The 18,965-nt window shown below is 41.7% G+C and overlaps 1 protein-coding gene across 3 annotated transcripts; it reads right to left on the bottom strand.

Moving 5' to 3' along the window:
• Window positions 1-4,348: 4,348 nt before the first annotated feature.
• Window positions 4,349-18,523, bottom strand: PPWD1 (peptidylprolyl isomerase domain and WD repeat containing 1). Of its 3 annotated transcripts, none has more exons than XM_027732367.2 (11): window positions 18,334-18,523; window positions 16,912-17,014; window positions 16,194-16,294; window positions 14,853-14,973; window positions 12,604-13,051; window positions 11,905-12,095; window positions 11,220-11,409; window positions 10,003-10,184; window positions 6,469-6,550; window positions 5,733-5,915; window positions 4,349-4,716 (listed from the first exon to the last, which is right to left on the bottom strand). In XM_027732367.2, exons 1-11 carry the CDS (start codon window positions 18,488-18,490, stop codon window positions 4,573-4,575), a joined length of 1,902 nt encoding a protein of 633 aa, XP_027588168.1. In that variant the 5' UTR covers window positions 18,491-18,523; the 3' UTR covers window positions 4,349-4,572. The 3 variants fall into 3 exon arrangements, with proteins under 3 accessions (XP_027588168.1, XP_039240330.1, XP_039240331.1); XM_039384396.1 differs by having other exon boundaries at window positions 16,912-17,714; window positions 18,334-18,421; XM_039384397.1 differs by lacking the exons at window positions 16,194-16,294; window positions 16,912-17,014; window positions 18,334-18,523 and adding an exon at window positions 15,893-16,115.
• Between the last annotated feature and the right edge of the window lie 442 nt (window positions 18,524-18,965).

Below are 18,965 nucleotides of genomic sequence, written 5' to 3'. Positions count from 1 at the left end.
GATTTTTTAAGGTTATCTCAAATTAGAGGTGTGCTACATTTAACTTACCGTAGAATTTTTCTTAATGATCCATGAAGATCCTTTATCTCACTAAAGGTAAACTTTCTGGTGGCAGCAGCAACTTTTGAGAGACTGACTTTGATTATCATGCATCATATCTCAATTCATAAATTAAGTTACCAGAACTGTAAACTCTTGAGTCTTTTATGAGTGCAGTGGTATTATGTGAACATAAACAGCCAAGGTAAATATTACTGGTTTTAGAGTAGACTTAACTATGCAGCGTAGTAACAGGACTGTATCTAGACACAGATTGGCAACAGCTTGAGGAGTTGCCTGAGCTTTCACTGAGGACCTGCTGTTTGTGAGCAGAGGGCTGGTCAGAGGCTCTCTTGGGCAGAGGGATCACAAATAAGGTTTTGCTTCTTGAAGAAGGAGAGAAGGCAGCAGATCTTCCACCTTGGGCTTTCAGAGGGCAGACTATGGCCTGTTTAGCAAACTAGTTGAGAGAGTCCTTTTAGAGGTCAGTCCTGAAGACCAAAGGAGTCCAGGAAAGCAGAACATTGTTCAAGAAGGAAATCCTAAAAAGGTGCAGGAGCAGGGTGTCCCCATGTGCTGAAAGATGAGCCAGTGGGTAAGAAGTCTGGCCTGCCTCAATGGAAAGCTTTAGCTGGAACTCAGGGAGAGAGAGTGTATGACATCTGGAAGAAGGTGCAGGCAACTCACCAGGACTCCAAGGATGTTGTGAGGTTATGCAGGGAGAAAATCAGAAGGGCCAAAGCCCAGCTAGAACTTAATCTGACTACTGCTGGAAAAGACAACAAAAAATGTTTTTACAAGTACATCAGCAACAAGAGGAGGGCGAAGGAGGATCTTCATCCTTTACTGAATGCAGGGGAAAACAGTGATGACAGATGAGGAAAAGGCTGAGGTACTTAATGCCTTTTTTGTCTCAGTCTTTTAACAGTAAGACCAGTTGTCCTCAGGGTTTCCAGTCCCCTGAACTGGAAGACAGGGATAAGGAGCAAAATGAAGCCTCCGAAATCCAGGAAGAAATGGTTAGTGACCAGCTACATCAGTTAAGACACCTGCAAGTCTATGGGACCGGATGAGATCCATTAAGGGTACTGATGAAACTGGAGGAAGACATTTCACCAAGAGACTTAATCAAGACACTTTCGATCATTTATCAGCAGTCCTGGCTAACTGGGGAGGTGACTGAAATTTGGCAATTTTAACTCCCATCTGCAAGGGTCAGAAGAAGGGTCCAGGGAACTTCAGGTCTGTCTAGCCTTAATGCCAGTGAAGGTTATGGAGCAGCTCATCCTGAGTCCATCACATGGTATGTGCAGGACAATCGAGATCAGCCAGCATAGCATGGGTTACCCGGCTGCAAGGCTGACCCGGGTAACTACAGGCCTGTCAGCCTGACCTTGGTGCCTGGCAGAGTTATGGAGCAGATTATCCTGTGTGAAATCACACAGCAGCTACAGGATGGACAAGGAATCAGACCCAGCCAACATGGGTTTAGGAGGGGCAGATCCTGTTTGACCAACCTGATCTCCTTTTACGATCAGGTGACCCACCTGGTGGATGAGGGAAAGGCTGTGGATGTGGTCTATCTGGACTTCAGCAAAGCCTTTGACACCATCTCCCATAGCATACTCCTGGAAAAGCTGGCAGCCCACGGCTTGGGCAGGGGCACTCTGTGCTGGGTTAGGAACTGGCTGGAGGGCCGGGCCCAGAGAGTGCCGGTGAACGGGGCTGCATCCAGCTGGCGGTCGGTCACCAGTGGTGTTCCCCAGGGGTCAGTGCTGGGCCCAGTCCTTTTTAACATCTTTATCGATGATTTAGATGAGGGGATTGAGTCCATCAGCAGCAAATTTGCAGATGACACCAAGTTGGGAGGGAGTGTCGACCTGCCGGAAGGCAGGAGGGCTCTGCAGAGGGATCTGTATAGACTGGAGAGATAGGCTAACTCCAATGGAATGAAGTTCAGCAAGGCCAAGTGCCGGGTCCTGCACTTTGGCCACAACAACCCCCTGCAGCGCTACAGGCTGGGCACAGAGTGGCTGGAGAGCAGCCAGGCGGAAAGGGACTTGGGGGTGCTGATTAACAGGAGGCTGAACATGAGCCAGCAGTGTGCCCAGGTGGCCAAGAAGGCCAATGGCATCCTGGCCTTGATCAGGAACAGTGTGGCCAGCAGGAGCAGGGAAGTGATCCTTCCCCTGTACTCTGCATTGGTGAGTATTGTGTTCAGCTCTGGGCCCCTCAGTTCAGGAAGGATATTGAGGTGCTGGAGCGGGTCCAGAGAAGAGCAATGAGGCTGATGAAGGGACTTGAGCACAAGTCCTATGAGGAGAGGCTGAGGGAGCTGGGGCTGTTTAGTCTGGAGAAGAGAAGGCTTAGAGGCGACCTCATCACTCTCTTCAACTACCTGAAGGGAGGTTATAGCCAGGTGGGGGTTGGTCTCTTCTCCCGGGCAACCAACAATAGGACAAGGGGACATGGGCTCAAGCTCTGCCAGGGGAGGTTTAGGTTAGATGTTAGGAAGAAATTCTTTACAGAGAGGGTTATCAGGCATTGGAACGGCCTACCCAGAAAGGTGGTGGATTCACCATCCCTGGAGGTTTTTAAAAAGAGATTGGACGTGGCCCTTAGTGCCACGATATAAGTAATTGGAGTTGGATCAGGGGTTGGACTTGATGATCTTGGAGGTCTTTTCCAACCCAGCCTATTCTATGATTCTATGAAATACAGGCACTGCTTGACCAGGTGACCCGCCTAGTGGGTGAGGGAAAGGCTGTGGATGTTGTCTACCTGGACTTTAGTAAAGCCTTTGACACTGTCTCCCACGTAGCTGTGGGGAAACTGACAGCTAATGGCTTGGACAGGTGCACTCTTCACTGGGTGAAAAACTAGCTGGATGGACAAGCTCCAAAAGTGGTGGTGAATGGAGTTACATCCAGCTGGCAGCTGGTCACCCTGGGCTCAGCATTGGGGCCAGTCCTGTTTAATATAGAGTGCACCCTCAGTAAGTGTGCACATTACTCCAAGTTGGGTGGGAGTCTTGATCTGCTGGAGGGCAGGAAGGCTCTGCAGAGGGATCTGGACAGGCTGGATCATGGGCTGAGGTCAATGGTATGAGGTAAAGGCTGGGGCAGAATGGCTGGAAAGCTGCCCAACTAAAAGGACGTGGGGGTGATGGTGGACAGCAGCTGAACAAGAGCCAGCATGTGCCCAGGTGGCCAAGAAGGCCAATGACATCCTGGCCTGGATGAGCAAGTGTGGCCAGCAGGGCAGTGATTGGCCCTTTTGTATGCAGCACTGGTTAGGCCACACCTTGAATCCTGTGTTCAGTTTTGGTCACTTACTACAAGAAGGACATTGAGGTGCTGGAGCATGTCCAGAGAAGAGCAACAGAGCTGGTGAAGGGTCTGGAGCACAAGTCTTACTAGGAGCGGCTGAGGAGAAAAGGAGGTTCAGGGGAGATGTTATTGCTCTCTAAACTTCCCTGAAAGGATGTGTGGACAGGTATGTGTTGGTATCTTCTCCCAGCTAATAAGTGACATGACAAGAGGAAATGGCCTCAAAATACCATTGGATATTGGGAAAAATTTCTTCACTGACATGTGGTCAGGCATTCGAATGGAGTGCCCACGAAGTGGTTGAGACACCATCCCCGGAAGTGTTCAGAAAACATATGGCTGTGGCACCTGGAATATGGTTTAATGGTGAAGGTGGTGGTGGTGGTGGTGCTGGGTTAGCAGTTGGACCTATTGATCTTACAGGGTTTTTTCAACCTTAATGATTCTATGATTCTGTTCTCTAACTGCATCAGAATCACCTGACATAAAGCTTTTCAGTAGAAGCAATCATGTTTGTAGGACTTCCAGTAAAAATGAAGCCAGGTAAGAGACTCCCTATGCTAAAATAATGAGAAAGAAAACACTTAAAGAAAAAAATTCATTGGCAACACCAAACAAATTGCACAGGACTTTATACACTGGCATTCTAAGAGTTGATCATTGCTCTTGGACAGAGAAGACATGGACACAAGCAGTTTTAAAGAACAGAGGTAGATTACATTGTTTGCTTGTCATAGCAAACAGTATCGTAACTTAATCTAATTTTTGATACATGGACATAGGATAGAAGAGTTTATGCAGTTTAGGATTTCTGACCTTTTCCTCTGTCAAAGATTTCAATACTATGAAAAGTATTAAAAAAAGAATTAATTAAAAATAAAAGATGCCATATAAACTGACAAAGTTACAAATACCATCATGGAACACAGTGGGGGGGTTTATCTTTAGTTTTGCATGGAAGATGAAGAAAGACAGTAGAGTTCATAAGAAACATGCTTATGTTTTTACTTTAAAATACAAAGTTATCAGAAATACAGAATTAGGGCACTTTAGGTACATTAAAAATTGTAAAACTGGTGATTGCTCTGTCTTGGTACTCACTATATCTAGAAATTATTTAAAATGTTTCTGTTCTTTCTAGGTCCCTTTCTGGGTCCCATACGCTCATTTTTTTCTGCTTAAGCAGGAACCTTCAACGCCTGCCTTACTTCACTGTGATATTAATGATGCTGATATCCTCATAGGGCTTGTCAGTTTTTGGATTGACTTTTACATTTGAGATTCTCTGAACAACTTCCATTCCTTTAGTCACCCGTCCAAACACAGTGTGCTTGTTGTCTAGCCATGGCTGTTAGAGAGCAGAGGAGAAGAAAGAAAAAGCATGTTAATACAGAAAGCATCACATAGGTTAGGTACCAAAACAGAAAGAGACTAAGTACACATGGATACATTTTGTATGTCTAGACTATGGAATCTAATACTATGTAAATACCAGCATGCAAGTAAATACTGGCGTGCAGTTAATACACACTCATATGCATTTGAACTTACCTTTTCAATTGTTTTCTTTAAGTACTACAGAGGTCACATTCTACCAGTGCAGTAGCATTGTATAGTTTATTTTAAAGTGTATTCTCAGTTCACAGATGTGCTGTTCCAGTCTCTCTATTTTCACAGAGGAATTTGAAGTGCCAGTCCAGAATACTACTAAATTCAAATTAATTTTCATAGAGTATGCCCAATTTGAATATAGGCACTGACAGAACTTAACAAACTTCAAAACTATGGCAGATATGTGCTATTTTTTTAAAAAAACAGACACTGGATTTTGAATAAGTGTTTAAGAATACATGTTACCTTTAAGAAATTGTCTTGTATCTCTTAGACTCACATACCAAAATTTCTCTTTTGGGCTCTGAAATTATACATAGATCAAAGGAAATCTTCAAACCTGAACAATGGCATCTTTGTATAGCTACAGTTAGCTACACTTAAAGAGACATCCTGGCACTATATCCAAGCCCTAAACAACCTACACAATACCTAGATTTCCATCAAGTTTAAATCACTGTTACTGGGATACATAATTGCAAACACGCCTAAGAATGTTTTGTCACCCTTAGTCCAATTAAAAGGCAAAAGGCCTCTTGTTCACAACTCACAGAAATACTTTTCTATTTCTTCAGGGACGGTTTCAGTGAACCCCACACAGTATACATTATGGTGTGCAGCATTTATTTGCAAAATATTAAGGAAAGATTATTTAGATAGTACTAGTGCAGTCCTTTTTGCATCAGAAAAACTGTATTTTTTACTATCAAGTTAGCCTCTCATGCCTTAAATTCAGCTTTTAATATTACTTACAGTTGGCACTACTGTTATAAAGAACTGGGATCCATTGGTATTTGGTCCTGCATTAGCCATGCTGAGTGTGTATGGTCTGTCATGTCGTAAAGTTGAATGAAACTCATCTTCAAATTCTCCTCCCCAAATACTTTCACCTCCCATTCCTGTACCAGTTGGGTCACCAGTCTGAATCATGAAACCCTGCATAGAAATTATGTGTTATTACATCATTGCATAGAATAAATAACTAAAAGTGTTTTATGCCAGGTGACGTTTTTTCAAACCTACTTCAAACCTGACAACAAAATGTGTTAAAATGCATTTAAGGCTCTTTTGAGTGATAATCAAGTCAACTTGTGAAAAAGCAACTTCTGTTTTCTCACTCACTGTTCCTCCTAGTAAAGGACAGAAACCTGACTGTACCTTCTGCAAACACTTTGGCTGTATTTGGTGCAGCAGAAATAAGAAGCCGTACAAGAAATGCCCTCTGACATGAAACAAAGTCTTAATTCAAGCAGGATAACTGAACTTATCTTTCAGTTTTCTGCCACCTTTTAGTTGCAGTACAATTATTAAACAACTTTAGTAAGTGATTAAGCTGTTTAGAACATCAAAGTTGTTTAGACTTTATAGGGAATTCTAAAGCCACTACAAAAATCCTCTTTGCAAAAAAGGAATGAAAGGGTTAGCAAAGAGGACTGACCACTAGGGTACATTATCTAAACCAACAAAAAATTAACTTGCTACAAGTTACCTTGATGATACGGTGAATTATGTGTCCATTGTAATAGCCATTCCTGCTGTGCACACAGAAGTTTTCCACTGTTTTGGGGCACCTAAAATCATATAATAGAAAACAAAGGCTACAATAAATATTTGTCTGGTGACAAGGCCATAAGGATTTCAGTTGAGACTAAGATCCTGCTGTGCTGAACAGTGTTTCAGCTCAGTGTAGAAAGGGCTTTCATCAAATAGGGAAAAACAGATCCTCCACCTTCTCAAACCCAGAGCTGAAAGCAAAAAGTTGAGTACAAAGCTGAATGATCGCACAGGAAGGCAGCAGCAGTGCTGACAACACAGGGATGTTTAAGCTGTTGCTGAGCAGCACAGTGTCGAGGTCTTTTCTGCTCCTCACCCCACCCCACCAGCAAGGAGGCTGGAGCTGCAGAAGGAGTTGGAAGGGGACAGAGCTAAGACAGCTGACCCCAACTGACCATAGGGACACTCCATTCCATACAGCATCATGTTCAGCATATAAAAACGGAGGGAAGAAGTGGGGGACACTTGGAGTGATGGCGTTTTGCCTTCCAAAGTAATATAGGATTGTTTTCTGGGAAATGGTGGAACACCTGTCCATGGGTAGTTGTAGTGGTTTGGATCTTGTTTTCCCCCAGAGGCTAAGAAAAGTGGTAGACCCCAAGGGGTGGAAACCCCTGGAAGTTTTGAAGTTCTGTCCAATGGGTGCTCCTGCAAAAACGTAAACATATCACAAGCTCACCAGAAGAGATGAGTTGTAGTTTTGGTTGTTGGTTGGAGTGGTGGCCATGTTGTAGAGCCACGAGGAAGGGGCTCTGAGCCCCTCGGGGCCTCTGGGGCCTCCCAGCCCCTGGCTGGGGGGGACTGGAGAGACTTGGAACAGTGTTAGACTGGACTAAGTGCCTGTAGTTATGCCGGGAGATGTTTTTCTCCATGGGCGCAGAGCAGCAGCCGGCACTGACCAGAGAAACGGTGGCAGAGAGCCAGGACAGATAAGAACCTGAACCAAACAGCAAATGGCATGCAGCACAGAGAGAACTCCTGAAAGGAGACAGAGAGCCAAGAGAGAGCAAACAACAGCAGATGAGAGCAGAACTAGCTCTACAGAGAGCGCTGGGGTAAGAACTATACCAGACCCCCAAACTCCTTTGAGACCTCTGGGAAAGGAGGACATGGACTCCTATTTTGGAGAAGAGTTTTAGACATGCAGCACTGGAGAGAAAGAGAGGAGCTAAGAAGCTCAAAAGACGTCCCGGAGCTAGACCGGGATGGCCAGATGGAATGCGGGGGGGGGTTGACCTTGGCCCCCCTCGTTGCTGCTGACAAGCCTGGCAGCCTGAGACAGAGCACAGGAGCTCTGGTAGAACTCTTGAGGCAAAGGCTTGCAACTGAATGCTGCCCAAGATGTTCTGACTCAGGGGTGAATCTCCTGAGGAAGGGACTTTCACGAAGATGCCCCTGCATTTCGTGATATACTGTGGTGAAGCGAGTCTTGTCCCTGCTGGCAGTCCACAGGTGAGGCCTTCGCTTGGACCGAAGGAGAGCCGAGGGGCTTGGAGACCCCCTTGTGTGTATTGAAAAGGGATCCAGCTACAACAATCCAGTTACAGCTGCTGCATGCATGAGGAGAAACCTGCTGCCTTGGAAAATTCTCCTGCTTTGAGACTGGAAGGGATCTGTCCTTCTTTCCCTCCTGGACTTTTATTTGGAGGGGAGAAGAGATCTGATCCATTGTAAATACCATATGTCATGGTAGAGATAGTTGTGATCATGTGTATAATGTGTTATAGTATTTATTTGTACAGTCATTGTAATATTTTCCCTTTCCCCTGTTTGGAGTCTGGTGTGTTTTGTCTGGAAAAAAAACCATCTCACATTAGGTTGAGATGTGGGAGGGGGCTTAGACTAGGGAATTAGATTTTGGGACTATCTCAAACCATGACAGTAGTGGTGAATTAATTCCTTGTTTTGCTTGTGTGCGTGGCTTTTGCTTTCCCAACTAAACTGTCTCTACCTGAGCCCGTAAGTTTTCTTATTCCTACTCTCCCCATTCCATCCCTACAAGAGGGATGCAAGCAAGCAGTTGTGGGGGGGTTAGTTGCTGGCTGGGGGTTAAACAATGACAGTCAGAAAATGAATTATCTCCTCAAGGCCTAGTTCAAGGAATAATTGATTAGAGGTTCCCCAGCTTTCTACTTAGACTAATAATTTTGTAAATAATTGTGTAAATAATTGTGTATGCTCCTAAGCAGAAAGCTGTTCACTCTTTTACCTCTACACTTTTTTGAAGATACACATGCAAGGTGTCCAGTGTTGCATACAAGTAAAACTCTAAATATAAAATGTTTTAATATTATATAACTTGCAGTCAGCACAGCCAGTTTTCCTTCTCTGAAACTACTTGTTAACATTGTTTCATGAAGAGGTGGAATCTTACTGTTCATGGAAAAAAAGGGACAACCCCTTCAACCTCTGTGACTTGATTTTTTATTTCTGAGAGATGCTACCAGAGTGAAAATTCTTTGTGGTAGCTCTTTTGCTATTTTTTGGAAATGCATTAGTAGCCAAGGTAGATTTACACTGACAAGTTTACAGTCACCCATTTTCCCAATAATGAGAAAATGGCCGAGTCCATAGCTGTAGAGTTACTCTAGCTGTGACAAGGAACATTATCTTGGGTTTTAATGACACTCCAGACTATCTTATGAAAAACAGCACCAGTGATATAACTAAAGGAACAGACAAGATTATAGTCCCAGTTCTTGCTGAGCAGCACTTAGTCATTCACAACTTCATTTCACAACAAAATGGCCAAAGACTTAAATGGCATACAAACCTATATCCTATATGCTCTTCTTTAGTTTTAATCACATTAAAGAGATTTTAAATTCAAAGCTCAGCTGGGAGAAAATACTAGAAAACAAGAAAGGACAAACTTAACAATAAGCAACTCTGGTAATATCGTATGCCTTGTTTTGGATATACACAGCATTAATATTATATGCTGATATAAATGTTATACTGCTCTTAAAGGACCTGAAATAACATAAAATGTAGTACTCTGGCCACATTTTGAAGTTGCAACTACTATTCCTATGGCTTGCACAGACCTCCTGGTCAAATGTTCTGCTGCTGCCAACATCACTTTATTTCCAGGTGGAACCAAATAGCTCTGCCTTACACTAATACATAGCTTACACAGAAGAGTATGGTTACCTCTCCACATCTGCAGTTGGGGGAACGAACAAAAGTTAAGAAAGGAACAGTCCCCCTGAACCAATAATTAAATAAAACAAAATGGAATTTAAAAAACTCCTGTGTGCCAAACTGTTATTTAGACCTATTTTAACCGTACTTTCTGTTCATCAAGAGTCACATTCCTAGCTTGATGTATTAAGAAACTGTCAAGAAACAAGGACAGTCAAAAACGGGAAAGAAAATAAATATTCCTAGCTTGAAATATAAGTCTTGGATATTGCAACCCCAGGGACAGAAGGAACAAAAACAAGAGGAAAAACTACCAAATACATACTCAACAGGAAAAAGCTTGATATGAATATCTCCCATGCTTGTGTGGATGATGGCACTGTCTGAGACTCTTTTGGGACCTTCTGCCTGAGTGGCTGCCATGACCTCTTCTTTAGAAGGTTTCTCATTAAATACATCTCTATCAGAATCTGCACTCTTTGTATCTTCTGGTTCACGTTTAGTAAACTGAAGAACAAAAGAACAGAATGTTAACTGCTTGCTTATCTCTTTTTTTCCCCCTTATTTTACACAATGCTCTGTGCCCAAGAAACAACCTGCTAAACATCCAATTCAATTTGAAATGTAGGAAGACAATTCATAGGCGTATTCTTGCATTTCAGTGCTGTGCGTTACCAGCATTTCCACGGTCACAAATTCCAGTGCAACTACATGCAAATCCCAAGTAACTTTTTATAATCTATTATCTTTAGACTTCCTCCCCTTTTGAACAGGAACTCCTCAGTAGTTCAGCACTTTTTCTTTAAAAAGGAGCAGAGAATGTCAGGTTGTTCTGTTATACTCAGACAAATTTGTCAGGTTTCATGCCAAAAGTTTAGGTGCACTAAAGAAATCAAACTAAATCCTCTTATTCCAATACTACATTAACACGAAACTGTAGACAACCAGCAAATCTAAGTCATAACAGACAGACCAATCTCTAACCTCTATGGCTATCACCTATCAAATCAACTACTACCTTCTCTGGACTTGCTTGTCTGTTTGGCTTATTAATTGCATCTCACATAAAAATCAAATTGTGAACAGGAAAATGACTCCTATCTTTCTTGGTTGCCTGCTATGTCTGTATTGCTACCGAGTCCTGATGCTGGTCTGAATTTTTTTTCTATTACATTTTTTATACATACAGTTAATTATTGTTTCTATATAAAATCTGGTTAGTTTTTTTAAATGTTCTTAATTATTTTTCAACTAGAACAAAAGGATATCATCTTCTTGGAGAATAAAAATTTGGATAGCCGAAACGACCCCCATTTATTTAACTGCTTGAGCAATGTGAAAAAATTAAGGCTATTTCTAGCCAATGTATAAATAGTTCAAGCTAAAAATTCCAGAATTTACTTGCAGTATAAAGGAGCTCCTCTAGGAAAGTTTTTTTAGCAAATACTCAAGACAAAAAGCACTAGAAAGGTACAAGGAGAAAAACAAAAAATAATGTAGAGAAAACATCAATACAAGAATTTAAATAAAAACCGCACACACCATGTAAAACCTATTTTTTTTAAAAGCTGTGCAGACTACTGTCGGATCTGCCTGGATATTCTGGAGAACAGGATTTTCAGATGCTTTCATCTCTATAGTGATTGCAGCACGATGTTTCTTTGCCACTCCTTGGAATAAAGCTAGTTGCATCATTCTGATGTTCTCTTGTTTTCCCAAGATACGAATGCACCTGAAGTACAAGATGTAAAGAGGTGTAACTACTGTCAGCTGCTCACAGTCACAGAATGTCTCCTTTCTGACTGCAGGACTCAGAGCAAAATTCCCAAATCCTCTCCAAGTAATTATTTATTAATTAAGATGTTTCTCTACTCAAACTTGCTACCTAATTTACCAGTCAGCCTCTATACGTAATAAAATCCCAACTAAATGATCCACATTAACTTTACATTATCCCATCCAGTTAGCCAGAGATTAATAGGTTACACATTTTTAATACACATATGCCTGCCATGTTTTGTCCTTATTTTACTAAGCTGTAATCTGCAACAACTCATTATAAAGCATGGGGCTATCTTCTCTACAGTCTAATGTAAGGTTCCCAAATAACAGCACGAAAAGTCTGGAGACCTCCACAGCCATATCAAGTTTTAAATATGCTATAGATGTGACTGAATACAGACTTTGAAACAGAAATGTTATCTCAATGTGTGTCATTGGAACTTACCTGTTAGTCTCTACATTGATGACCTTAATGCCCAACATTGTTCCATAGAGAACGAAGTGTCCAGTTTCATCAAAAATTATATTAATTAATCTTACTGCATCCACTTTCTCCAGCTCACGCTCGACTGCCATTCGTCGGCCAAACTCCATGTCTGGTAGTTGCTGTCTCATCTGCTGAAGTTCGGTAAACATCTACAGAAAAAAACTCCACATCACTATTATATTAACATATTTTAAACTTTTTATACAGCAAAACACTAATCCACATGATTAGAAAATACCAAATTCAACTGAGACTACTCCACTCAAATGAAGAATTTAAACAAATACAAGTAATGCTTTCTTTATTTTCATGATGCAATAGGCATGTTATAGGACTAGGCTTAAGCAAAGAAAGGTGTGCAATATTATTTGAAATTCTCTGTAATTGCTTTCTAGTAAAATGTAATCTAGCAGTATGAAAATAGATGAAAATCAACACCTGTTTCACTATGTAAGTAACATAAATCTGTAAGAATTCATTTGAAACAAAGCAATACAGAGGGCAACGAAGAGAACATGGAAGGCCTTTTCTGCAAGAAAAATATAGGAAGGAAGTGCGCTTTTAGAAACAAATGATAACTTAGGTGAATGTGCTGGCAAATAAATTCAAATAAGTACAGAAAATGTCTTAAAGAAAGAGAAACAAGACAAAACTCACACTCAGAGATTCGTCAAAGACTCTCATAAGCTTCCCCGTCAGAAAACGAAAAATTCTAACTTTTCTGTCAGACCCAAGAGTGGCCATTTTCTTGCCATCAGGTGAAAAACTTATACTGGATGGGTAAGCCTTGCATTTAGCAAATTCATATAGATCAGTATCTGTTTTATACTCCCAGTTCACATTCTTGGGGAATTTATATTCATGAGGTGTACCAGTCCAGTACTCGATCATCCCAGACTTGTCAGAAGACACAACTACTTTGTAGACAGGGTTCAGCCGTATCTGAGTAAGCGAGGATGTATGGAGTTTATCAAAAACATGAAGTGGCTGGTTATTTCCTCGGCCATCATATATGAATATTTTTCCTGTGCTCTTCTCGGATGTTGCAACAGAAGATATGGCATCTCCAGGGCAATATACCCATTCACATTGGCCAGGGTGGTAGCTGCAACAGAGAGCGGAAGGAGAAGAAAGCAAATAAAGAAATAAGGAATGGTGTTAGATAAGAGTTGAGTTACGCTGTACACTTGAAATCAAATATTCTCTTCCATCTGTTAAGTGATTAATGCTTCATTAGAAATGAAGACAACTGCACCTCTGCCATACACTTACAGGAAAGGTCAACTACATCTTGCCAAAAAAATAACTCCCACAACAAAAAACCCAAGTGATATAAACAAAATTAAGACAATCCCCCTGTATTCAATAAGAGTTGTGAATGCATCTAAGAAGGAACTCATTTGCTACTTGCAAAAACACATTCTACAAATAAAATAAGACAGAAATATGTTCAATAATATAAGTTACGTCTGTTTTACAGTCTGTAAGCAAAGATTGAGAACCAGAACTCAAACTAAATGGCAGACCTCAAAGCAATGATATTCCTTTTCCATAGGAAAGTCATATTTAGTATCCTTTCACAAATCAAATTAACAGACGCTAAAGGACACTATTATGATAGACTCTAATAATTTGGATTTTCAACACCTGTCTGGTAGAGAAAAACATAACCAGGACTTCGTCTCAGGTTCACCAGAAAGAACAGGATCAAATAAATAAGTATGAAGTCTCTGCAGAAATAGCCAGCCTTGTCCAGATCACTGATGGAAGCATAAAGCATGGGGATCTTGATTACCAAGGTTGGAAAAAATCTATTTAAAGATAAATCAGGGAATCTACTACAGAAAAATGTTATCGGTGGCATTCTCGCAGGATTCCTGAAGCAAAACTGATTTAAATTCTATCTCATTTTTCCCTGAAGTCTCAAGCAACAACAAAAAAGGGCATCTTCTATTGTAACAGCTTTGTTTTTTTTTTTGCTTATGTATAATTCTACTGATTTTGTAGAGACAGTACAAGGCTGCTATGTAGAAAATACCAGCAAAATCAAAAGACAAAGGCTAACTGGAATTTTTCCACAGCAGACAGCCAAGAGAGAATCAATTCCTATAGGCTAAGTACATTATCTGGAGGATGATATTAAAACTGTAACTAGCAAAGCAGATAGCACAAGCTTTTTTCCCTGAGTTTATACTTCTATTCAGTTTCACAATTAACCAGTAAGTAGTAGAGTAGGAGGAATAAGTTTTTCAATGCTAAAAGACTTGTGAAAAAAACCAGTATTTCCACCATTCTTGATGCAGCACTCGCTGATCCTCCAAACCTTCAAACCCACCCTTGTAACAGTGTAGGGCTTGTTTTTCTCTGGTATTGTTAATAATTGTAGTAACATACATTCTTATTTCTCCCAGATCCTTTAGCTACAAAATATGCAATTACAAAAATGCTACAAAAGCAAGAGGAAGGAAAGCAACATTGTTTCTAGCAGAAGAAGGAAATTTGTATCCCTATGACAACAAATAAGACGATATATACAGGCCAAATCCCTTCTCTAATGGAACCATTAGTGGACTGTAATTTCTAAATTCAGTGCCAAACAACAGAAAAAATTATGCCTTGTTAAACATTTGGAGAAACACCACATCTTTGTGCATAACATTTGAGACTGAGAAAATGCCTTTCCTACTCCTCTCTTGTAGTGTTCCAGACAGTCAAAATTTTTCTATTCAGTCAGGCAGTCTCCAGCCATTGGATTCATTTCAGAGAATGAAATTTACTCAGCTTCATCTGATTTAGGGAGGGGGTGAGGGGAGAAACATCAAAAACTCCAAATTATTGACCTACCTCTTAGCAAAATGATCCCCATTTATAATCCCAAACAAACACTTCCAAACTAAGTAACTTACCCAAGTTTCAGCATGTTGATCATGTCAAAGTTGACTACATCAAACACCTTCATTGCTTTGTCATCTCCAACTGAACAGAACAATGCTCCCTCTGAACTAACAGCAATACTCTCAATAACACCTGTTAATAAGGTTAACACACTATTAAGAAACGGGAAAGGACATCCTTCATTTCAATACTATACAGGAAAAAAACCTACTGAAGTTTAAGCCTCCCAACTGTTTTGCTACCTTTTTTACTTAAAAGACTACCTGAATGCAGTAAATTACTATTAAAAAAAATGCCAAAACACCACTGGGTATCCTATCAGTGTTTTGGCTTAGGTATGTGACAATGAACTACTTACCACCTACATAAGGGAAAGATTTTAATGGCAATTACTTCAATTTAAAATGTTGATTTTATAAAATTGAGAACATTATGATGTGGTAAAAATCAGGTGCTCTTCAGCTTGTATTTCTCAATAGGGAAAATGCAGCAGAACTCTGTAGACTATTACACAATACTCAAAATTACTCTGCAATTGAACCTTCCATAAATTTCTCATAATGCTTATTTTTGCCTGGTAGGTTTTGTTTTCACATTTTGCTTCTGTATATAATGAGAACCTGATGGTTAAGCTCAAGAACCTACCTTAATATTTCTTGCAACTCTAAAAGGAAACTATTTTTACTACCTATTATTAAATATTTTTCTTACTGTAACAGTCAGCATATCAAACTGAGGGGTTTTTTCCTTCAGGCATATGATAATTTCTAACACCATGGAGAGCGTCATTTTCTGTTCAGTCTATTTAACACTCAGCATAGTGTTGAAGAACTCTGTGTACTTATTAGCTTAGAAAATTGGGTTAAAATTACTCTTAATTGCAATTCGGCCAATAATCATAACAACGATGTAGAATTTACTCTACAGTTACAATAACTCCAGATGAAAAAAATGCACTTTTTTCCTTACTACAAGGGACAAAAAAAATACAACTTCATTTAAAGCAATATATTTTTAAACTCCTCTGGATTTTATGAACCCTGTTATGTACCTTGTTAAGTTATGTCCAAGATATTCTCTCCACAGGCAGGACACAAGGTAATGCAAAGGATGTAGGGGATCTGTGCAAGCAGAGTCCTACATGTTTTATTCTCACCCTATCCCTCCTGCAGTCTGGGAGCAAAACATTACAGGACAGAGGAATGAAGGAAGACAGGTAAATATCAATTAATTCCTGACTGCACTAAATGAACCCCAGAATCTGTCTCTCTATTTGCACTCCCTCTTTAAACAACAAAATCAATGGGAAGGAAAAAGTGAGGCCCTTTAAGGAAGAAAAAGCAACTTCTCACCCAGGTGACTTCGGAAGTGTTTAACAAACTCAATCCCTTCTTCTATTTTTTTCCAGAATTTTACATGTCCATCATGACTGGCTGTTATGATAAAATCTGTCCTACAATTACAAAAGAAAATTAAAAACAAGAAAAGAGATAACACATTATGCACTTTCCCACTGGTCAGTAATCTGCACCATAATTAACACCCTGTAGAGGATGAACTTTTAAGAAATTACTGTGACAATCTGTCTGAATGGGTACTATCACTCCTGGAAAAGTAAACAGGTATTTTAGTGCATTCTGGATTAATATATGAAAAGTCAACACCCTGAAAAATTATAACACTATCCTTTCTGAATATGTAAATGTAACTCCTATTTTAGTTCACAGTAGTTACTATTTACGTGTGTGTGCGCGTGAGTGTGTGTGATCTCTGCAGTCTGCTGAATGGTGCTTTTTCAGAGGCAGTCAGTCAATCTTATTCCTGTATATCCTGCACATTTTGATAAGGATTTTAAGACCCTCCTTTAGTTTATGTAAACATTTTTTTAATCTTCCTTCTAAGTAAACCTTTCCTTTGCACTTAGTTTTCAAAAAAAAAAAAACCCCAAAACTTTTAAAAGTTACAGGACACTGTAACTTTCCATTACTAAACATTTAAAATGAAAACTTCTTATCATATATAAAAATACACCCCTGACAAAGAAATAGCCTGGAAAAAAAAGATACTTACTTAGTACATGCTACGTGTGTAATGACATCTCTGTGCATGTAACTGCGTTCATACATTGAAGCAGATGGTAGATTTTCAAGGTAAACGTGTTCAAATTCAAGAACTACACAGAACAAAAAGAAAAATCAGGAAGGTTTTTTTCATAAAGGTACAGCTTCTGTTCTCCCTTACTTGAATTGCTTATTCATATTTCAGTCTAAAATATGCTAGGATTTTTTGCAAACATAATAAAAGGGCTTTTAGGTGTGGCTTTGCACTCAAATTTTTAGTGGACTAAAACCACTCAAACTTTGCTTGAACTCATACTGCTTTTCCCTTTTAAAGCAACTATTACCTCAGCTGTCTCAATATATGAAAAAAATAAAAATCAACAATTTACTTCCAGAAAACGGAGGGTTCTCTCCACCTTATTTTATTCCAAAACAAAATGTATCCCTGTTGTTAAGAGATTCACGATCTCACCCAGGTCTTGTAGTTTAAAGTCCAAGTACTGACACCTATCTCTTTCATTGTTTAACTGGCTCACCCAAAATAATCTGATTTTGGCATTTGTCTCTTGATTTTTACACCCTGTTAACACCTGCAAATGGCATTTGTTACTGAACCTGCACGTGCTGATCATCGTTAGAGGCACATTTACTTTACAATGACACCTGGAAAGCTGAGAGTTGCTGCAGTCATCAATACCATGCCTCAAAATACAGCCTAGAGGCATCTCCATTTTAGGGCGATGATCCAGAAAACAGACGAACTCCACAGCCCTAAACAGCAAGGCTTCAGTCTGCACAGCAGGGGCTCTGAGCCTGATAGTGTCCACGAGAGAAAGCAGAAATCATAAATCATAGAATGTTAAGGGGTTGGAAGGAACCTTAAAGATCATCTTGTCCCAACCCCCCCCACCATAGGCAGGGATACCTCCCAATAGACCAGGTTGCTCAAGGCCTTTTCCAACCTGGACTTGAACACTGTCAGGGTTGGGGCATCCACAACCCTCCTGGACAACCTGTTCCAGTATCTCAGTACCCTCACAACGAAGAATTTCTTCCTAATATTTAACCTAAACTTTCCCCTTTTCAATTTGAACCCATTACTCCCTGTCCTGTCACTACAGTTCTTGACGAAGAGTCCCTCTCCGTTTTCCCTGTAGCCCCGTCCAGACACTGAAAGGTTGCTGAGTTCTCCGCGAACTTCCTCATCTCCAGGCTGAACAGCCCCAATTTTCTCAGCCCCTGATGCCCCTGGGCTGTTACTCCGCACCCGAAGGGTTCCCACACAGCGTGGCCATTTTGCAAGGCAGACACCGCTACAGAACACACGGGCCCAGCCGCCCTCCCCCGGGGCCGCTCCCCCGCTCCGAACCCGGCCCGGGGCAGCGCTCCCCAACGCAGGGTCCGGCCGGTGGACGTTCCGCTCCTCCGTTACCTCGCCTTTTCTTCGCCTGCGCGGCCTCCCCTGGGAGCGGCCCGACCCAGCGCTCCTCCTCGTCCTCGTACTCCCCCAGTTCCGCGGCTCCCCGCTCCTCGCCCGCCGCCGCCTCCGGAGCCTTTCGCTTGCGCTCGGGCTCGGCGGCCGCCATCATGGTACGTCACTGCCGCGCGCCGGGCGCTCCGCCAATGACTCAGCGGCTGAGGAACGGCGCGCGCGAAGGCGGCATGGTAGTAACGGTTGGGAGCGGGCGGCGGGGATTCCCAGCGGGATCCCGGGATAACGAGGGGGTCCTGCCGCTCAGGGGCATCCCGCGGGGCCGGGATGAGATCGCGGCCGCTGGGGCGTGGGGCGGCCGTGGAGGGGGCGCGCTGGCTTTTCCCGCCTGAGAAGGGGCGCGCTGGCTTTTCCCGCCTGAGAAGGGGCGCGCTGGCTTTTCCCGCCTGAGAAGGGGCGGTGTTCGCCCTTCGCCCGTGAGGGGAGACCGACCACCTTGTCCCTCCCCGCCGCTCGGGTGGAACGGGGGCTCCCTGCCTCCCTTCTGCTTTTTTTTTGTCATCGCTTTTGCGGTGTTATTTCCGTCCTTCGTATGTTCTCCTTCCTAAAGTGAATTGCTGCCTTCCTGCCTT

The sequence above is a fragment of the Pipra filicauda genome, unplaced genomic scaffold, assembly GCF_003945595.2.
Source record: "Pipra filicauda isolate LSUMZ 115617 unplaced genomic scaffold, ASM394559v2 scaffold34_size3990699_pilon, whole genome shotgun sequence".
Classification (NCBI taxonomy): Eukaryota; Metazoa; Chordata; class Aves; order Passeriformes; family Pipridae; genus Pipra; species Pipra filicauda.
Note: the sequence above shows the minus strand (reverse complement) of the source record. Positions and strands in the feature narration are given on the sequence as shown.